Raw genomic sequence first — 17,643 nt, 5'->3', positions numbered from 1 at the left:
AACTAAAATCATACAAATTTTAGGGATGAATAAAGTTTAAAGGATTTTTTTTTTTCATAAATGCAAAAGGCTCTCCTTTAGAAAAATTCTTTACGTCTAATTATGTTATAAAAGAACTATTCTTAAAATTATAAGATTAAATTTTACTTAGTTAGGGACCTGAATAAAAAAAAAAAAAAAACTTTTACCTTTAAAAAAAAACAATAACATGTACAACAACAACACTACCCAATACTCATGTACTGAAACGAATACAAGTTTTCACCAAAAAGAAAAAAAGAAAAAAAAAAGAAGCGAATGCAAAGTCCGAGTTCGGAGTTCTGACCCCGACACTCTCTTTTGCAGACTTTCTCTCTCTCTCTCTCTCTCTCTCTCTCTCTCACACACACACACACACAGCTCTGGTGCTTTCTTTTTGGTTTCTATTGTTTCATCCAAATTCTTGTCCTTGATAAAATCGTTCTGCTCTGTTTTTTTTATTTTCCTTCATACACAATAATTCGCATTTGGCAAAGCTCCTTATCTAGTCCCAACTCAACTCAATCGAGTCCAACCCAGTTCAGCAAGTTGCACAGGGAGGGCTTTCTTCATAGTTCTTCACACCTTTACATTCGGTAAAACCCCCTAATTTCTTTATTTAAATTACATTTAGCAAAACTACGTTAAAGTTTCTTTCTTTCTTTTTGTTTTTGTGAATTTGGATTCAAATTAATATATTCATAATTTTTTTATGCTTCTCCTTTTTCACTAGGATGCTAGATATGAAATTTAGATTAGTGGGGTTGTATCAATGAGTCCTATGCTATGCACAATACCCATATCAGTGCTATCAAGGTTACATACACAGAATCCTTTTATGTGGATAGTTCTCAAATATTTCATCCAAAAAAAAAAAAAAAAAATCTTGGAAGCTTCTATATATAGTTGTTAATGCAGGTAGGAAAAGCTTGTATTGGATTTTACTTGTCATTACTTTCAATTGTTTTTTTCCTGCTTGAAATTTGCATAGAATTATAGTTTTCCACCCATCATTTTGTGTTTATAGAAACCCCATTTTCTCTCCAACTAGTTTACTGTACTTATAAGCAAATGGAAAACATATTACTATTTTCCTTGGCCAATGAGCTATACCTCAAATGGCACTTTCTCATTTCATTATAATGGATGAAGGGTGAGGTTGTGGGTACAAGACCCACTGGGTTAGTGCATAGCTCACTGATTAAAAAAGAACTGTTTTCCTTGCAATGTTTTGGTTGTTTAGCTTAAGTATTTCTAGGTTCTCATTTGCATTCTTTGGGTTATATTTGATGCGGATTGTTTAAAAGAAATTCACCTGAAAGGCCAAAAAAAAAAAAAAATCTTGGAATCTACTATATGATTGTTAATGGAGGTGGGAAGAGCTTGTAATGGGATTTGAAATCACTTGCAATTTTTTTTTTCCTTATTAATTTGCTTGGGATAATAATTTTCAACCCTTTTTTTAATTTATATATAATGACCCCATTTTCTGTTGAACCATTTTACTGTATAGTTTTGATAAGTCACCCTTTTACTGTATATATAAGCAAATGGAAACATATTACTATTTTTCCTAGCAAAATTTTAGTTATTGGGTTTTCATTTGCATTCTCAGGGTTATATACTCTTGCTAGATATTGAAGAGGTGTGTGTAAAGAACTGCAAAATGGTGATTAAAATGCTTCTGCAAAACCTTAATTATAGTAATCATCGAGTGGATGCTCCGCTGCCCCTTCAGTACTTTATTCGAAACTTTTCACTCTGGTCAATGAAAAAGGATCCAGATCTCGAGTCGGCTCTGTCTAGAAATCGTCGATGGATAGTCAATAATCAGATCAAGAACATAATTCTTCGATGCCCAAACCAGGCAGCATCTGTGAAATTCCTGCAGAAGAAATTCAAGACCCTTGATCTCCAAGGAAAAGCTATAAATTGGCTTAAAAAATACCCGTGCTGCTTTGAAGTTTATCTTGTTGGTGACGAGTACTATTGCCGGCTAACAAAACGGATGATGTTTTTGATAGAAGAGGAAGAATCTGTCAAAGATAATCAGGAACCGATATTTGTTGATAGATTGGCAAAGTTGCTTATGATGAGCTTGAATCATAGACTCAATGTTATGAAACTTAATGAATTAAAGAGGAACTTTGGTTTTCCAGATGACTATCTAATTAGAATTGTGCCGAAGTACTCGGATATGTTCCGGATAGTTAATTATAGTGGGAGACGGAGTTCAATGGAAATTGAACTGGTTTCTTGGAACCCTGATTTAGCAGTTTCCACAGTTGAAGCCTCTGCTCGGAAGCATGGTTCTCAGCCATGTTTTTCATGTTCATTGCCCTCAACTTGGGTGAAGTCATGGGAAAGGTTTCATGAATTTAATGCATCTCCTTATATTTCACCCTACTTGGACCCCAGAGGTTTATTGGAGGGATCGAAGGAGTCGGAGAAGAGGACTGTGGGCTTGGTGCACGAGTTATTGTCGTTGACACTGTGGAAGAAAGTGTCAATAGTGAAGCTAGGCCATTTTAGGAGAGAGTTTGGCATGCCAGAGAAATTGAATGTTCTGCTGCTTAAGCACCCTGGCATATTTTATGTTTCAAATAAGTATCAAATATATACTGTACTTCTTAGAGAGGGATATAATGGGTCAGAACTAATAGATAAAGATCCTCTAGTTGTTGTGAAGGAAAGATTTGGGGAGCTAATGCAGGAGGGACTTCATGAATATAATAAGAGGCACTATTTGGTGAATTTAGAGAAGAGAAAGAAAGACATGGTTTTAGGTAGATTAAACAAAAGCAAGGATAGAAACTCTGAAATGTCTGAAAATGATGACCAGGGAGACAAGTTAGGAGGTCTGTTTGACCCAGAAGAAAGAAAACGGTTTTATAAAATTCTCTTTGATGATGTTGTTCCATAAACTTCAATGGAGGTGCGTTCTGGTGTTTAAGATATCAACTTTCTGCATGTATTTATTCACAGTCTTGGAGTTCTCCATGACTTACATGTCACCAATATTTCTTATGAAGAAGTAACTCTTATGTGCAGATTTGAAGTACTAGATGAGGGATTGAGTGATGATGATGAGGGTGGTGGTCAAAGGTAACTCTCTTTTTATTGACTCCAATCCACTCAATGTCAAAGTTCTGTTTAGATACTTCAATGTTATCTTTTCTGTCACATTATTTTGTATGATTACATGGCTTATTATGCATGCTACTTGATTCATGTGGAGAATTCTCTTATGTCTTGATGATTTTAAGATTATGGAGTGATCTTGAGTTTATTGGCTTTCTGATAGTTTCTCCTGGCACAAACAAATTAGATTTAGTTTTTTTGATAAGTAACAAAAAACAAATTAGATTTAGTTATAGAGAATTATCGTTCCCTAGATGAATATCTTTATGTATTGAAGCCTTCAAGGTCATCTGTGATGAACTAGCTGCTATACACAAACCTGTTGATGATGCAGACAAAGTCAACTGGGCCCTCAATGGACTTGGAAGCAAGTATGACAACCTTGTCATAGCCATGCAGGTAAGATCTCCTTTACCATCTTTTGAATAGTTTGTTAATCTCTTGTCAATCTGTGAAAGAAGACAAGAAAATCACAGCTTGAATGAAAATAAAGCATTGTTTGCTCAATGTCAAAATAGAGGTCGACGGTCTTCAAACAGTTGTAGTCAAGGATATTGTGGAGGTGGCAACTTTAATCCAAATGGACAGCTTTACTCAATCTCACTACAGTTGGGCTCAACAGCCTACTTCTTGAGGCACCTTGAAAGGACTAGTTGGACAAACACAACAATGTACTCAACAGCTGAATCACAATGCTCAAAAGGACATGGCTTTACTCAATCTCACTACACTTGGGCTCAACAGCCTACTTCTTAGGTACCTCGAAAAGACTAGTTGGACAAACACAACAACGTGTTCAACAGCTGAATCACAATGCTCAAAAGGACATGGCTTTACTCAATCTCACTACACTTGGGCTCAACAGCCTACTTCTTAGGTACCTCGAAAAGACTAGTTGGACAAACACAACAACGTGTTCAACAGCTGAATCACAATGCTCAAAAGCAAAAGGTGATTGTTATACATCAAATATGTGAGAAACCAGGACATAAAGCTATCAGTTGTTGAAATAGATACAATCATGCCTATCAAGATGAAGAGATCCCCATAAGCCGTGGCAGTAATGGCTTTCTCTGATCCACAAGATCTTGAATGGATTCCTAGGTCAGGTGCAACCTCTCATGACTAATGATACGGGTAAACTCCACTCACTTTACCCTTATTGAGGTTCAGATATAACTATTATTTGTGACGGGAAGAGTATAAAATCACTCAAGTTGGAAATATGTCTATATCTACTCCATATGGATTACAGGATCTTAAAAATGTTCTGTTGGTGTTGAATATTACAAAGAATTTGCTTTCTGTTGGAAAACTTATTGATAATTTATTTTGTGTCACCATTTTCTCATCCAATGGCTTTGTGATTAGAGATGAGAAAACATAGAAGAGATTGCCTCATGGTCATGGAAAAGGTGGTCTTTGCATGTGGGAGGAAGCATATGCTTTGTTCTCTACAAATGAAAGCTTTAGAGAAGATTTGGCACCAACAGTCAGGAAACCCTATACAAAAATTATTTACTATCTTAAGCAAAAATCCATTTGTTGAAGTTAGATGGTTAAAACTTGTAAACTTCCATATCTTGTTGACAAGGCACATAGTGATTTTCCACTACATAAGATACATTGTGATCTATGGTGCATGGCACCAATTACTTCTGTCCAAATTTTTTGATACTATGTGTCCTTTATCTACACATGGATGTATACTTTAAGGTATAAATCATTGTCTTTGATTGATTCCAAAGATTCAAGAAATTGGTGGAATTACAACATAAGCATAAAATTAGAGCTTTGCAAAGTGATGAAGGTGGTGGATTTGGAAAGATGGAATTCTCAAAATATTTATCTAACCATTGCAAAATTAGACAATGTCTTGTCCTCGAAATATACCTAATACTCCAGGAAATACCGCCATATAGTAGAATCAATGGGGTCTCACTTTACCGTATCATGGTAAAGTACCAAGTTTGTGTGTTGAAGCATTCCCCACAACAGTGTTTCTGATAGATCCTCATCCTACACCAGTATTAGGTATGGAAACTCCCTTTAAACTCCTACATGGAAAAGATCTTGATACACCTATCTATATATCTATATAATATCTAAAATTTAGTGTAGCATTTAAGATTATTACGGTCTTGTAGAGCTACATCATTGGCCAAGTCACCATTTTTTATTATTGAATTGTTACTTTAATTTTTTGATAATATTAAATATATTAAACCAACTAAGATATTATTAGAAAAAAAAAAAAAAAAAACTATCCAAGTTGAATGTGTAAAGTCAAGTGGTTAATATATTTAATATTATAAAAAATTAGAACAAATCAATAAATAAAAAAAGGGTGATGTGGCCAATGACTTGGTATATCTTGGTTTAATTTGGTCCAAATTGGTCTACTCGGTCCATTTAGTATACTTTGGTCCATTTCAATGCACTTACTTAAAAATAGGAAAAGATAGGTTTAGATTGAGATTACTTATTCTAAATTCAAATTTATTAAAAAATATAGATGGTAAAAAGTACTAATATTATTTTTAATTGTTTAATTTAATGATTTGTGGCATTATATTTCTTTATGTTTTTTTCACCTTATTTTAAATTAGCATTTTAGTTTGAGTAAATTACACAATTTGAGTGTTTTTTTTTTTTTTTTTTTTTTGATAAGTAATAAAGATGTATATTAAAAAAAACTACCTCATGCATAAAGTCATAAGGCAGAGATAAAATTTACAGAAAAAGAAGATAAAAAAAATAAAGAAAAGATACTAATTACAAAGAAGGGAGCTAAGGAACATGGGGAGAGAATCACTAGAGGTGAGTCCCCAAGCCCTAGACCAATCAAAAAGGGAGCCACTGAAAGAAGCCAATAACTGGTCATCGGAACTTTCTATGTCCTCAAACGTCCTCCAATTTCGCTCCCTCCACAGACACCACATTAAGCACAGTGAAGCTAAATTCCAAATGCTAGACGACTGCTTTCCAGGCCAATTCCACCAACCAAAGAGAGTATCTGCAATTGATCTTGGCAAGACCCAAGAAATCCCAAAAGATCTAAACACCAAACTCCATAATCAGTAAGCCTTACCATAATGCAGTAGCAAATGATCCATCGTCTCCCCATTACAATGACACATAATGCACTAGTCAACAAAGTCCATCCCTCTACCCCTCAAATTGTCACCTGTAAGGATTTTATCCCATACAGTAGTCCACACAAAGAAAGAAACACGCCGAGGGGTCTTAACCTTCCAAACACCTTTCCAAGGAAATATAATGGGCAAGGGTCCTCTTAACTTATTATAAAACGATCGGATATCAAAATCCCCATTCTTCGTCAACTTCCATCGCATATGATCTCCATTCTCAGTTGGAGGTAAATTAGAGCCCAAAGTACGGAGAAATTCATCCACACCACCCATTTCCCAATCATTTGGTCTCTTAATGAAACGAATATCTCAGCTTCTCTGTTCCCTTATCCCCAACCATTCAAGAGAAGAGGTCACTGATGCCTCTTTATTGGAGGCAATCCCATACATAATCGGAAAGGTTAATTGAAGTGGAGAATCCCCACACCATTGATCTGTCCAAATCTTCACTCTATCCCCCATCCCTACCTCAAACTGAATATTTTTACTAAAAACTTGCCAGCCCCATTCAGATGCTTCTCCATAAACCATACCCATGTACCCCTCTATCTAGCTTGGAAGTCCAACCCCCCCATTCTTCCCCAAACTTTAGAGCTACAACCCTTCTCCAAAACCTTGTCTCCTCAACTCCAAACCGCCATAACCATTTCCCTAGCAAGGTTTTATTAAAATTAGTTAATTTCCTTACTCCTAACCCACCATTTTCCAAAGGTGCACACACCTTATCCCATCCCACCAGATGTGTCTTGGAGTCGCCCCATAAAAAATCCCTTTGCAACCTTTCAATTTTATTGGTGACAAGTGTAGGGATAGTAAAAAGAGATAAAAAGTAAGTCGGAAGACTAGATAATGTACTCTTAAGCAACATCAATCTTCCACCTTTTGACAAATATATTTTCTTCCAACCAGCCAACTTACGCTCAATTTTCTCCAATATAGGATTCCAAATAGTAGGGGACTTGTAGGATGCCCTCAGTGGCATACTAAGATAGGTCATAGGCAAAGACCCAATCCGGCAACCCAAGATCTCTGCCAAGACATGAATATTAGGAACCTCTCCAATGGGAACCTTTTCACTCTTCAAAGCATTAACCTTTAATCCTGTCACAGTCTGGAAACAAAGGAGCATCCGAACATGTAGAATATGCTCCTCATCTGCATCATGAATCAGAATCGTATTATCCGCAAACAAAATATGTGAGACACATACCCTTTCACCCCTTCTACCATCAGCCCTAAAACCTCGAAGTAAACTAGCAACTTTAACTCTTTTCATCATCTTATTGAAAACCTTCATCATAACCAGAAACAACATAGGAGATAGCCGGTCCCCTTGTCTCAATCCCCTCAAACTCCTAAAAAAGTCAGCTGGAGACCCATTAACCAAAACAGAGAATTGGACTATAGATATACATGTACGGATCCACCTACACCACCTCACCCCAAATCCCATTCTCTTCAACAAATCTAGAAGAGCCTTGCAATTCACATGATCATAGGCTTTCTCAATGTCTAGTTTACAAATAACCCCTGGAATCCTACTCTTCACCCTACTATCAATACATTCATCTATATATTACTAAAAGCTGAAGCATAGCGTTTAATGCTGCTGCGCAGCCACATCAGCATCCACATCATTATCCTTTTTTTTTTTTTCCCATTTTCTTATAATTATTTTTAATATTTTTTTATTTCATATTTACACTTCTCCAACCTTTCTCCATCCTTTACCTTTTCATCTCCTCACTACTTCTCCAACCTTTCTCCTTCCCTCACCTTCTCATCTCCTCACTACCTTCTACATTAATATCATTTTTCATCTTTCCCTTCATCTTCTTCTATTTTTGTCTCTTCTTATTCACACCCTCTTACTATAAATTTGTCACTATCTCTTTCGTTCTATGCATAGTTTTCCCTTACTGAAAAAAGGTTCTCTCTCTCTCTCTCTCTCTCTCTCTCTCTCTCTCAATTTTTGGGTGGATTTTTATTTTTTATTTTTCTTGCATCTTCACTTTAGGTTGATAATTTTTTATATTCTTTAATCTACTTTAGGTTAATGCGATTCAGTTTTTTTTTTTAATTGTTGTGTTTTTTTTTTCCCCTCTCTCTTTGATTGTTAAATGTTATTCTATTGCGTTATAAAGGGTTAAATATAGCATACAAAAATATAATATTATTCTACTACATAGCATGATTTGGATAATTTATTTTGGTAGTTATTGTAATTTGATAGCATGATTTTTATAGTGCTCAATTTAGATGTTAAACCATGAGACTTTAATCATTTTTGTTTATTTTTTAATTCTTTGTGGTGGACAAAGTACTCTTAATAATTGTATTAGAAGTACTCTACAATGCCATTTATTTAGAGAAAAGCAAAGGTTGGCTAAACAAAAATTATTGGATGAGAGACAAATTTTATCTTTCGCAATTTTACTTTAATTATTATTATTATTATTTTATAACAATGCATATATAGAAATTTAATTATTAGGTTTTGCTAATAATTTTTTATTTGATAATATGTTTTGGGTGGATGAAATTACAATTTCTGCAAAGAAAATAACCTTAGTAGATTATAAATAACAAATTGTTTTCCTAATTGGTCCAATTAATCATAGTTAAGTTTTATTAATTTTTTTTAGTTACTTTTTTCAGTGTTTTGGATTGTAGGCATAAAAAATAAGTTTGAGAAAGTTTGTTTAAAACTAAAAGAATAATTTCCAAATTTTATATTCTTTTTAATGATTCACAAAATGTTATAACTTTTATAAAAATAAATAAATATTTTCGTTAACTTGCCTTTTGAATTTTTGAGAAAAATTGTATTTTTTTCATTTTAGTATGACAAAAATTATTAAATTTATGATTTATGATTGTTCCTATATTACATTTATGATTATTCTTATAATAAATAAAAATATAATTACAAAATACATAACTCTTTATTAAATTAGTTTAAATTGTATAAAAAAAATTAATAAAACCACTATAAAAATAATTATCATGCGCAACGTGCAGGTCCGCAGCTAGTTTGTAATAAGAACTGAATCAAATATCTGTCTACCACTCACAAAACTGTTATGAGACTTAGATATCAACTGATCCAAAACCTCTTTCAAGCGGTTTGCCAAAACCTTAGCCAAGATCTTGTATACACTCCCCACCAAGCTAATAGGTCTAAAATCTTAGATATTGGAGGCACCATTCTTCTTAGGGATTAGGGCTATGAGAGTTGCATTAAGGGATTTTTCAAACTTACTGTATTGATAAAACTCTTCAAACACAGCCAAAACATTTCTTTCCACAACTCCCCAACAATGGTGATAGAAGACCATAGAAAAGCCATTAGGACCCGGAGTTTTATCTCCTTCCAACTCTTTAACAACACGAAGAATCTCCTCATTTTTTCAAACCTCCGTTCAAGCCAGTCCCTCTCCAACCCCTCAATCTGATCAAACTCCAAACATTCCACAAAAGGCCTCCACTCCTCTGTTTCCTTGTACAAGTTTTTATAAAATCATACTACTTGGTCCACCATCTTTGATTTGTCCTCATAAATAACCCCATCCACCTCTAACATACTAATTTGATTATACCTTCTTCGCGAATTAGCCACCTTATGGAAGAATTTGGTATTGTTGTCTCCTTCCTTAATGCAAAGCATCCTCGATTTTTGTCTCCATGAGACTTCTTCCAAAGAAAGAGGTTCTATATTTGAGATCTCATCACAACCCTCTCATCTATCTCCACTTCAGAAAGGCTAGAATCCCCTTCCTTAGCGTCCAATAATTTCAAGGCCTCCAACAACTCTTTCTTTTGACGACCTACATTTCCAAACTCACTATGGTTCCACTGAATAATGTCTCCTTTCGGAGCCTTCAACTTCTTGGCAAGCACAAAACTGGGAGTACTTGAGAAAGAGTATTGATTCCACCAAGAATAAACCCTATCTGTGAACCCATCTGTCTTTAACCACATGTTCTCAAACCTAAAAGGACTCTTCCCCCTCAATATCCTCCCTCACTAATATGGGGAAGTGGTCAGAGAAAGGACGAGGTAAAACCCACTAGATCACATCCAGATAGTGGTCCTCCCAATCATGAGAAACCAGAGCCTTGTCTATCCTGGATATCAAAGGTTGATCCGAGCCACTAGACCAAGTATAATTCCCTCCTTCCAACGGCAAATCTATCAAATTAAGCTCCTCAATGAACTCAAAAAAATTCTCCATCCTTGAGTGTTTTTATATGATATAATTTGAATTTGAAAACCAATTTTTAAGTCAGATAGAAATTAGGGGATTGCTATAACTATGATTCTTTTAACCTTTTAAATGATTTAGATAAGCAAATGAATTTATTTTATTTTATTGACATGTGAAATGAAGCTCATTTTGCAATATATAAGTTACTCAACATACCATGGCAAAAATTCATTTCTAAAAAAAATTATTGTCCTCTCCATTCTCAAACAAGAGTGATCATATATATATTTTTTTCATACAAGCACTTAAAATAGTTAATATGACAACATAAGGCCGCATGAAGCAAGCTCTTTATGTTGGTGACTCTATTGTGTAGTTGGAAGAGGTACCAAACTTTTTACTGAACAAAAAAATAACATCAACACCACACAAAAAATTGTAACTGTCCCACGCCTGCAATTACTAGTACTAATTTATGATGTTTGACATATGGTTGTGATCACACTAACGCCTTTGACATGCTTGGATAATTGGAATTGGTGGGTCTGAGAGTGAACCATTGAGTATGTGATTAGCAAACCACTGATTAGCAGCCTGAGAGTAGTGCACACCATCCCAGCTAACATACTGTGAAGGATTAGCACAAGAAGCACCATACACCTCACTTCCATTTACAATTGCTTTTGATCCACACCATACATGATCGTAATTCACATGATACCCACAGCAGACCTTCAGGGGATCGGCAAATCCTGTAAAAGAAGTTACTCATGTAAAGCAAGTTGTCCCAGAATCACAGCTTCAGTAATAGCCATCACATTTGACACTTTTCTTTGACATGAATGTAACAATGGCCCTAAGGTAGAAACCCAAATGCAGTCTTTTCACAAGGAAGACAGGCCAGAATGGCAAGTGATATTATACTTTTTGAGCTTTTGTGCTCTTTTTTCCTCAGCTTTGACTTCATTTTGATATTACTTAGTTAAAAGGTATATTTCTTTTTAGATTAAAAAAAAAAAAAACAACGACAACCAAGCTTTAGCCCCAAAAATTTGGGGTTGTGTATGGATTCTCAACAAACTAATCTTGGTTTTCCACATGTATTCTTTTATGAAATATCAAACTAATTAATCGTGATGAACATCATGATAAATACCTTCATTCTTTGCATTGCTGATTAGTCCATATTTTGCAGCATATAGATCCACATATGTTATTGCTGCTTCTGGGAGCTCTGCCCTTAGTTTGATCACCCTGTCCTTGAGCTGCTTGTTGAACCCTACAGCCATGTCATTTTGACCCTTGACACAGCCTTGCTGGTCCAGATAGCCAGGCGGTGGATTATGATTGTAAAAAAAATTCAAAGGCAAGCATCCAATAGGCCCTGTGTTGTGTATCCAGAATGTCCTCCCCCCTTGTTGATATATGCGCTGCAAGTAGTCCATTACAATCATTTCATACTAAGACATGCTTAATTAAACTCACAATTGTTCAATGTTTCAGATCTTAGCAATGTTAGAGAAAATAGAGAGAAAAGAGAATCAACACAGAAATTTAAGTGCTTTGGCAATGTCTTTACAGTGTATTTACTGCACAAGAGCGGGCAGTGGAAAAATTCACTATAAGAAAATAACGGATTTACAGTGTATTTACTGCACATTAAATTTCCCAATATACCCTAATCATAATATCATACCCCAACCTATTATTCAGCACAGGCCAATATATATATGTATATATTTATATATAATACCACTTTAAGCTAGAGATCAGTGTTACTTTCCCTTCAGAATATGAGCCAGTCTCTAACAACAATCTTCTTATTTCAAGAAATCCTAGTAATCTTGTTACTTACTTGGACTGCTGTGGCTAACTGATTGACAATGTCTGGCAATGCTGCACGAAGTTGGTCGAAGCTCATCTTTCGAAAACCAGCAGAAAGATCATTCTGACCAATATCAAATGTGTAAAGAGCCTTGGAGAAGTCCTGGGGTCTGGGAAGATTGTTTCTTGTCTTGGCTGGGAGTCACAACAAACAAAATAAGCTGATGAAAAGAAGCTCATCCAAACACACAACAATTAGTCCTTTTTCTTTTAATGAGAATAACCTTGGTTGTAGAGATCAGCAGTGCGTGCTTTGAACTGCAGGAATTGCACAATCTGGATGTCAAGAGAGAAAGGACTAATGCCATTTTCAAATATGGTTTCATTTTGCCTTCTAATAGTTGATCCTCCAGTGGCAAAATTTGCTCCATGCCGGTAATTTGTTCCGAGTGAATTCAAGTATGCACTCAAGTATGGCAATCTTAGGCGCTCAGCTGCATGTATACAATTTCTCAAATTAGACTACTGTCCTGAATCTATGCATTTACCATAGATAAGTAGAGTGATATAGAAATGTATGTACCTATGAAGTCTATGAGTACCCGACCATCAGAGTCCCTTCCAGCAGGCCTATGAAAGAATGAATCACCATATGGTGCTATAATGGGATCAAATGCTGCTGATATGCCTCCAGTGTCTGAATTTGAGTCACCAAAGTTGTAGATTGCTGGAAACTTACAAGGAGCTGAGCGTTGCAGCTCCTTACCACTCACACCTAGAACACATAAAACCAAGAACCCAGTTAATAATAGTCTCCCAAACTCCATTGGTGCGGCATAAAAGTAGTTCATGCTGACCACTCTAATTTGTAGGGACCAAGAGCCAGAGGCCTAATTTAGGAAATAGCCTATACTTATCTTATTTTTTTTGCTATAAATAGACTATACTTATCTACTTACTCGATCAGTTAATCTTTCTGTATTGAACTACTAGAGTCTACAAGTCTAGTAACAAAAGAAAAAGGGTAAATTTCATTCACACCCCTTGAGGTTTGAGCTAATGTCAATTAGGTTCAAGACTTTTCAAAACTAACCAATTTGGTCCCTAGAGCCAATTTAGTCTCTAAAAAAATTAAGAAAAAATAACTAATTATTTATGGACTAAGTTGGTTTTAAGGATCAAATTGGCTAGTTTTGAAAAGTCTTGTATTTGGTTAGCATTAGTCCAAACCTCAAGGTATGATAATGAAATTTACCCAAAAAAAAAAAAAATAATAAAAAAACGTCTCCATTCCTTGCCATAGATAGAAAAAGAAGCATCTATATTTGTTCTTTTAAGCTGCACAATCCTAAGCATACATGGTTAGAACTGAGAAGACCCTAATATTAGGAAGGAATGGAACCGTGATTTCATCTAAGGACCCAAAGATTGAAACAAAAATTTTCAATAATGAAAAATAAGAAATAAAAAACGCCAAATCTATATCTATATAGTACTAAAAGTTGAAGTGTAGCATTTAATGTTGCTATGCTCATGTTGAGCCATATTAGCAGTCATGTCATTACCATTCTTTTTCCTGAATTTGTCATACAATTTAAAATTAGTTTTCCTAAAATTAAAAATACTAATAAAATAAAATAATTCCCAACCCTATCTCTTTCACGGTTACAATTTTAGGCGACAATTCTTTGTGTTCCACGGTTACAATTTCAAACGGCAATCCTTTGTGTTCCACGGTTACAATCTCAGACAGCAATCTTTTAGCTTCACATCAGCATCCACGTCATTATCTTTTTTCTTTCCAATTTTCCTATAATTGTTTTTAACATTTATTTTTTTAAATATTTACACTTCTCCAACCTTTCTCCCTTCCTTTCCTTTTCATCTCCCCATTGCTTCTCCAACTTTTCTCCCTCCCTTACCTTTTCATCTCCCCACTATCCCCTACATTAATATCATTCTTCATATTTTCCTTCATCTTCCTTTATTTTTGTCTCTTCTTATTCACACCTTCTTACTATAAATTTGTCGCTATTTCTTCCATTCTATGCATAGTTTTCCCTCACAACAAAAAGGTTCTCTCTCTCTCTCTCTCTCTCTCTCTCTCAATTTTTTGGTTTTCTTGCATCTTTGCTTTAGGTTGATAATTTTTTATATTCTTTAAAAATCTACTCTAGGTTAATGCAATTTATTTATTTATTTTTTTAAATAATTGTTGCTGGTTTTTTTTTTTGGTTCTCTTTGATTGTTAAATTTAATCCTATTGAGTTATAAAAAATTAAATATAACATATTAAAATATAATATTATTCTATTTCATAGCATGATTTGGATAATTTGGTATTTATTGTAATTTGGTATTTATTCTATTACATAGCATAATTTTTAATAGTGCTCAATTTAGATGTTAAATTATGAGACTTTACAAATTTAAAATTTATTTTTTAATCATTTATGGTGGTCAAAGTACTTTTAATAGTTGTATTAGAAATACTCTATAATACCATTTATTTAGAGAAAAGAAAATGTTAGCCAAATGAAAATAATCGGATGGGTGAAAAATTTTAACTTTTGCAATTTTATTTAAATTATTATTATTTTATAACAATGCATATATAGAAATTTAATTCTTAGATTTTGCTAATAATTGTTTGTAAGGACTCAATTCGCAACGACCCCAAAATGGTATTGGGTTCGCACGTTAAGGGCCCAAACAATATAATTTGTAGAGCGTGGGCTGAAAGGCTAGGCCTTGATCACCTGACAGTGGTTAATCATGGTATTCGTACAGAGGTGAACCATGTTTGCTCAAGAAGTCTTTCTCCTCGGCATGGCCTGGGAGGCTCTGGTTCTTGGCCTTTTTTCCCAGCCCCCTTTCTGGATTGCTTACTTCTCTTTTTATATTAGCCTTTTTTCCTCCCTCCAACGTCCACGTGTAGGTTCAGCTTTCCAGGGCTGATACTTGTCCCATCAGCCCATACCCAAAGTGGTTGGGGGTGGTTGTAAAAGCTGAAAAGCATTGCTCTGTTTGACGCAGAGTATTTAATTGCAGTAATGGCAGCCTTTCCTTTGTCTTTTGTCGCCATATTGTCCAGGGGTCCTTTCTCTATTAATGTGGAGGTGTTCAGCTTTTCCTTAAACTGTTCCTATACCGTACTTGCCCTTTCTTTTAGGAGCGCATCGGGATGTCGAGGATAAAATCATCCTCAGCTATATCTCTAGGCCATTTGGTCTTTCACTGTATGTCCTCGGCTATATCCCTCCTTGGCTTGGGCCTTGGGTCCTAAAGCAAAGTGGGCCGGGGTCACAAGTTCTCTGGCCCCACATTGTTTATTTGATAATATGTTTTGGATGGATGAAATTACAATTTCTGCAAAGAAAATAACCTTAATAGATTATCAACAACAAATTGTTTTCTTAATTGGTCCAATTAATTAGTGTTAAGTTTTATTAATTTCCTAAGTTACATTTTTTTGGTGTTTTGGATTGTAGGCAGAAAAAAATAAGGTTTGAGAAAGTTTGTTTAAAACTAAAAGAATAATTTTCAAATTTTATATTCTTTTTATTGATTCACAAAATATTATAAATAACTTTTATTAAAAAAATAAATATTTTCGTTAACTTGCCTTTTGAATATCTAAGAAAAATTGTATTGTTTTCATTTTGGTATGACAAAATTTATATTTATGATTTATAATTGTTCCTATATTACATTTATGATTGTTCTTATAATAAATAAAAATATGATTACGAAATATATTACTCTTTATTAAATTAGTTTAAATTGTAAACAAAAATAATAATAATAAAATCACCATAAAAATAATTATTACGCGCAACATACGGGTTCGCGGCTAGTTCATATATAAAAGTTTGAAACTTAATCATTATTATGTTGCATGTTAAGTCTTCAATATTTTTCTAAATGTATATCCGGTTAAAAAGAAAAAAAAAAAAAAGAATTGATTAGGTTGAGCAAGACAATAGCATGATTGGTTTGGGTATTTGCAGTCCTATTGCTGGGATTTCTTTATGGATGATTTTTTTGGTAGTATATTTCAAAGGGCTTTCATTCTCTTTTGACATGCAAATAGAGCAGAGATCACAGAGCACACCACATAGAATACATGCGTGTTAAATGGAAGCTGACACACTTTTGGGAAAAACTGTTGGGTGCATCACGCACATGATCCAGCCCACACAAGATTAGAGCTACGGCTTGTCAAAAGGTCGAGCAGTGGGTTTTGAGGACACAGAATAAGTATAGAGAGGAGCTGGGGAGAAAAGAAAAGAGAGGAGAGTCAGAGGCCTAATGGTAAAACAAGGGAGTAAAACAAGGGAGTTTCTCTCTCTTCAAATAAAATAAAATAACTTTTACGGTACACGTAAGCTTTAAAAGAAAAAAACACATACACATACTAAATACATAATTTTTTTTTTTAAATTTTTATTTTCACATTTTAAAATATGTTATTTGAAATATAGTACCAAACACATTTTTTGCATTATAGAGAAGAGCAAAGGAGAAAAGAAAAGAGAGAAGGAGAGGCCTAATGGTAAAATGAGGGAGTTTCTCTCTCTTCAAATAAAATAAAATAACTTTTACGGTACTCGTATACTTTAAAAAAAAAAAAACACATACACATACTAAACACACAATTATTATTATTTTTTTCACATTTTAAAATATGTTATTTGAAATATGGTACCAAATACATTTTTTACATTATGAATACTTTAAATACGTGTTTTCACAAAACCTTTTAAATCGCAGTTTTTACATAATTTTGAACAATGATGCTTGAAATCTGCTACCTAACAAGACATAAAGTTCTAACCGTGGTCACAACTCAGCCCACACTAATGTCAAACTCATATTGTATTAACTTACTAACATATTTATTAATTAGTTAATATGTTATTTACTTATGTCATATCCTAATTTTTTGATAGAAAATTTTATATGTGTATTGTTTATTGATGGGTGTATCAGTTTCTCATAATGGATCGAATTAGACCAAAGTAGACTGTAATGGATTGAAGTGGATAAAATGACTGAACTAGACTGAAATGAACTGAATTAGACCAAAGTAGAACGAAATGAACCGAATTGGACTGAAATATACAGAATTGGACCGAAATAGAGTGAACTAGACCAATGGTACCAAAGTGGATCGAATTAGTCTGAAATGGACTGAATGGATCAAATGGGATCGAATTGACCAAATTGCTACATTGAAGTAGCTCAATAGGAGCGCGCAACAATAAATGCTATGCTTCAAATTTTAGATATTATATAGAT

The 17,643-nt window shown here is 34.3% G+C and overlaps 3 protein-coding genes across 6 annotated transcripts; 1 reads left to right on the top strand and 2 right to left on the bottom strand.

The window, feature by feature from the left end:
• The first annotated feature begins 258 nt into the window (after positions 1-258).
• LOC126714765 (protein WHAT'S THIS FACTOR 1 homolog, chloroplastic) lies at positions 259-4,839 on the top strand. Of its 4 annotated transcripts, XM_050415058.1 has the most exons (6): positions 259-614; positions 1,634-2,953; positions 3,070-3,123; positions 3,494-3,558; positions 3,678-4,296; positions 4,531-4,839. In XM_050415058.1, exon 2 carries the CDS (start codon positions 1,685-1,687, stop codon positions 2,939-2,941), a length of 1,257 nt encoding a protein of 418 aa, XP_050271015.1. In that variant the 5' UTR covers positions 259-614; positions 1,634-1,684; the 3' UTR covers positions 2,942-2,953; positions 3,070-3,123; positions 3,494-3,558; positions 3,678-4,296; positions 4,531-4,839. The 4 variants fall into 4 exon arrangements, with proteins under 4 accessions (XP_050271015.1, XP_050271013.1, XP_050271011.1 ...); XM_050415056.1 differs by having other exon boundaries at positions 1,653-2,953; positions 3,678-4,839; XM_050415054.1 differs by having other exon boundaries at positions 3,678-4,839.
• Positions 4,840-6,819: 1,980 nt separating this feature from the next.
• Positions 6,820-7,764, bottom strand: LOC126702449 (uncharacterized). The gene has a single exon (XM_050401154.1). It carries the CDS (start codon positions 7,762-7,764, stop codon positions 6,820-6,822), a length of 945 nt encoding a protein of 314 aa, XP_050257111.1.
• Positions 7,765-10,828: 3,064 nt separating this feature from the next.
• Positions 10,829-13,169, bottom strand: LOC126714764 (GDSL esterase/lipase At5g14450-like). Its single transcript, XM_050415053.1, has 5 exons — positions 12,926-13,169; positions 12,627-12,836; positions 12,374-12,537; positions 11,675-11,948; positions 10,829-11,270 (listed from the first exon to the last, which is right to left on the bottom strand). Exons 1-5 carry the CDS (start codon positions 13,167-13,169, stop codon positions 11,023-11,025), a joined length of 1,140 nt encoding a protein of 379 aa, XP_050271010.1. The 3' UTR covers positions 10,829-11,022.
• Between the last annotated feature and the right edge of the window lie 4,474 nt (positions 13,170-17,643).

This window comes from Quercus robur, chromosome 2 (genome assembly GCF_932294415.1).
Source record: "Quercus robur chromosome 2, dhQueRobu3.1, whole genome shotgun sequence".
Classification (NCBI taxonomy): domain Eukaryota; kingdom Viridiplantae; phylum Streptophyta; class Magnoliopsida; order Fagales; family Fagaceae; genus Quercus; species Quercus robur.
The sequence above is the reverse complement of the archived record's forward strand: the minus strand, read 5'-3'. Positions and strand labels throughout refer to the sequence as shown.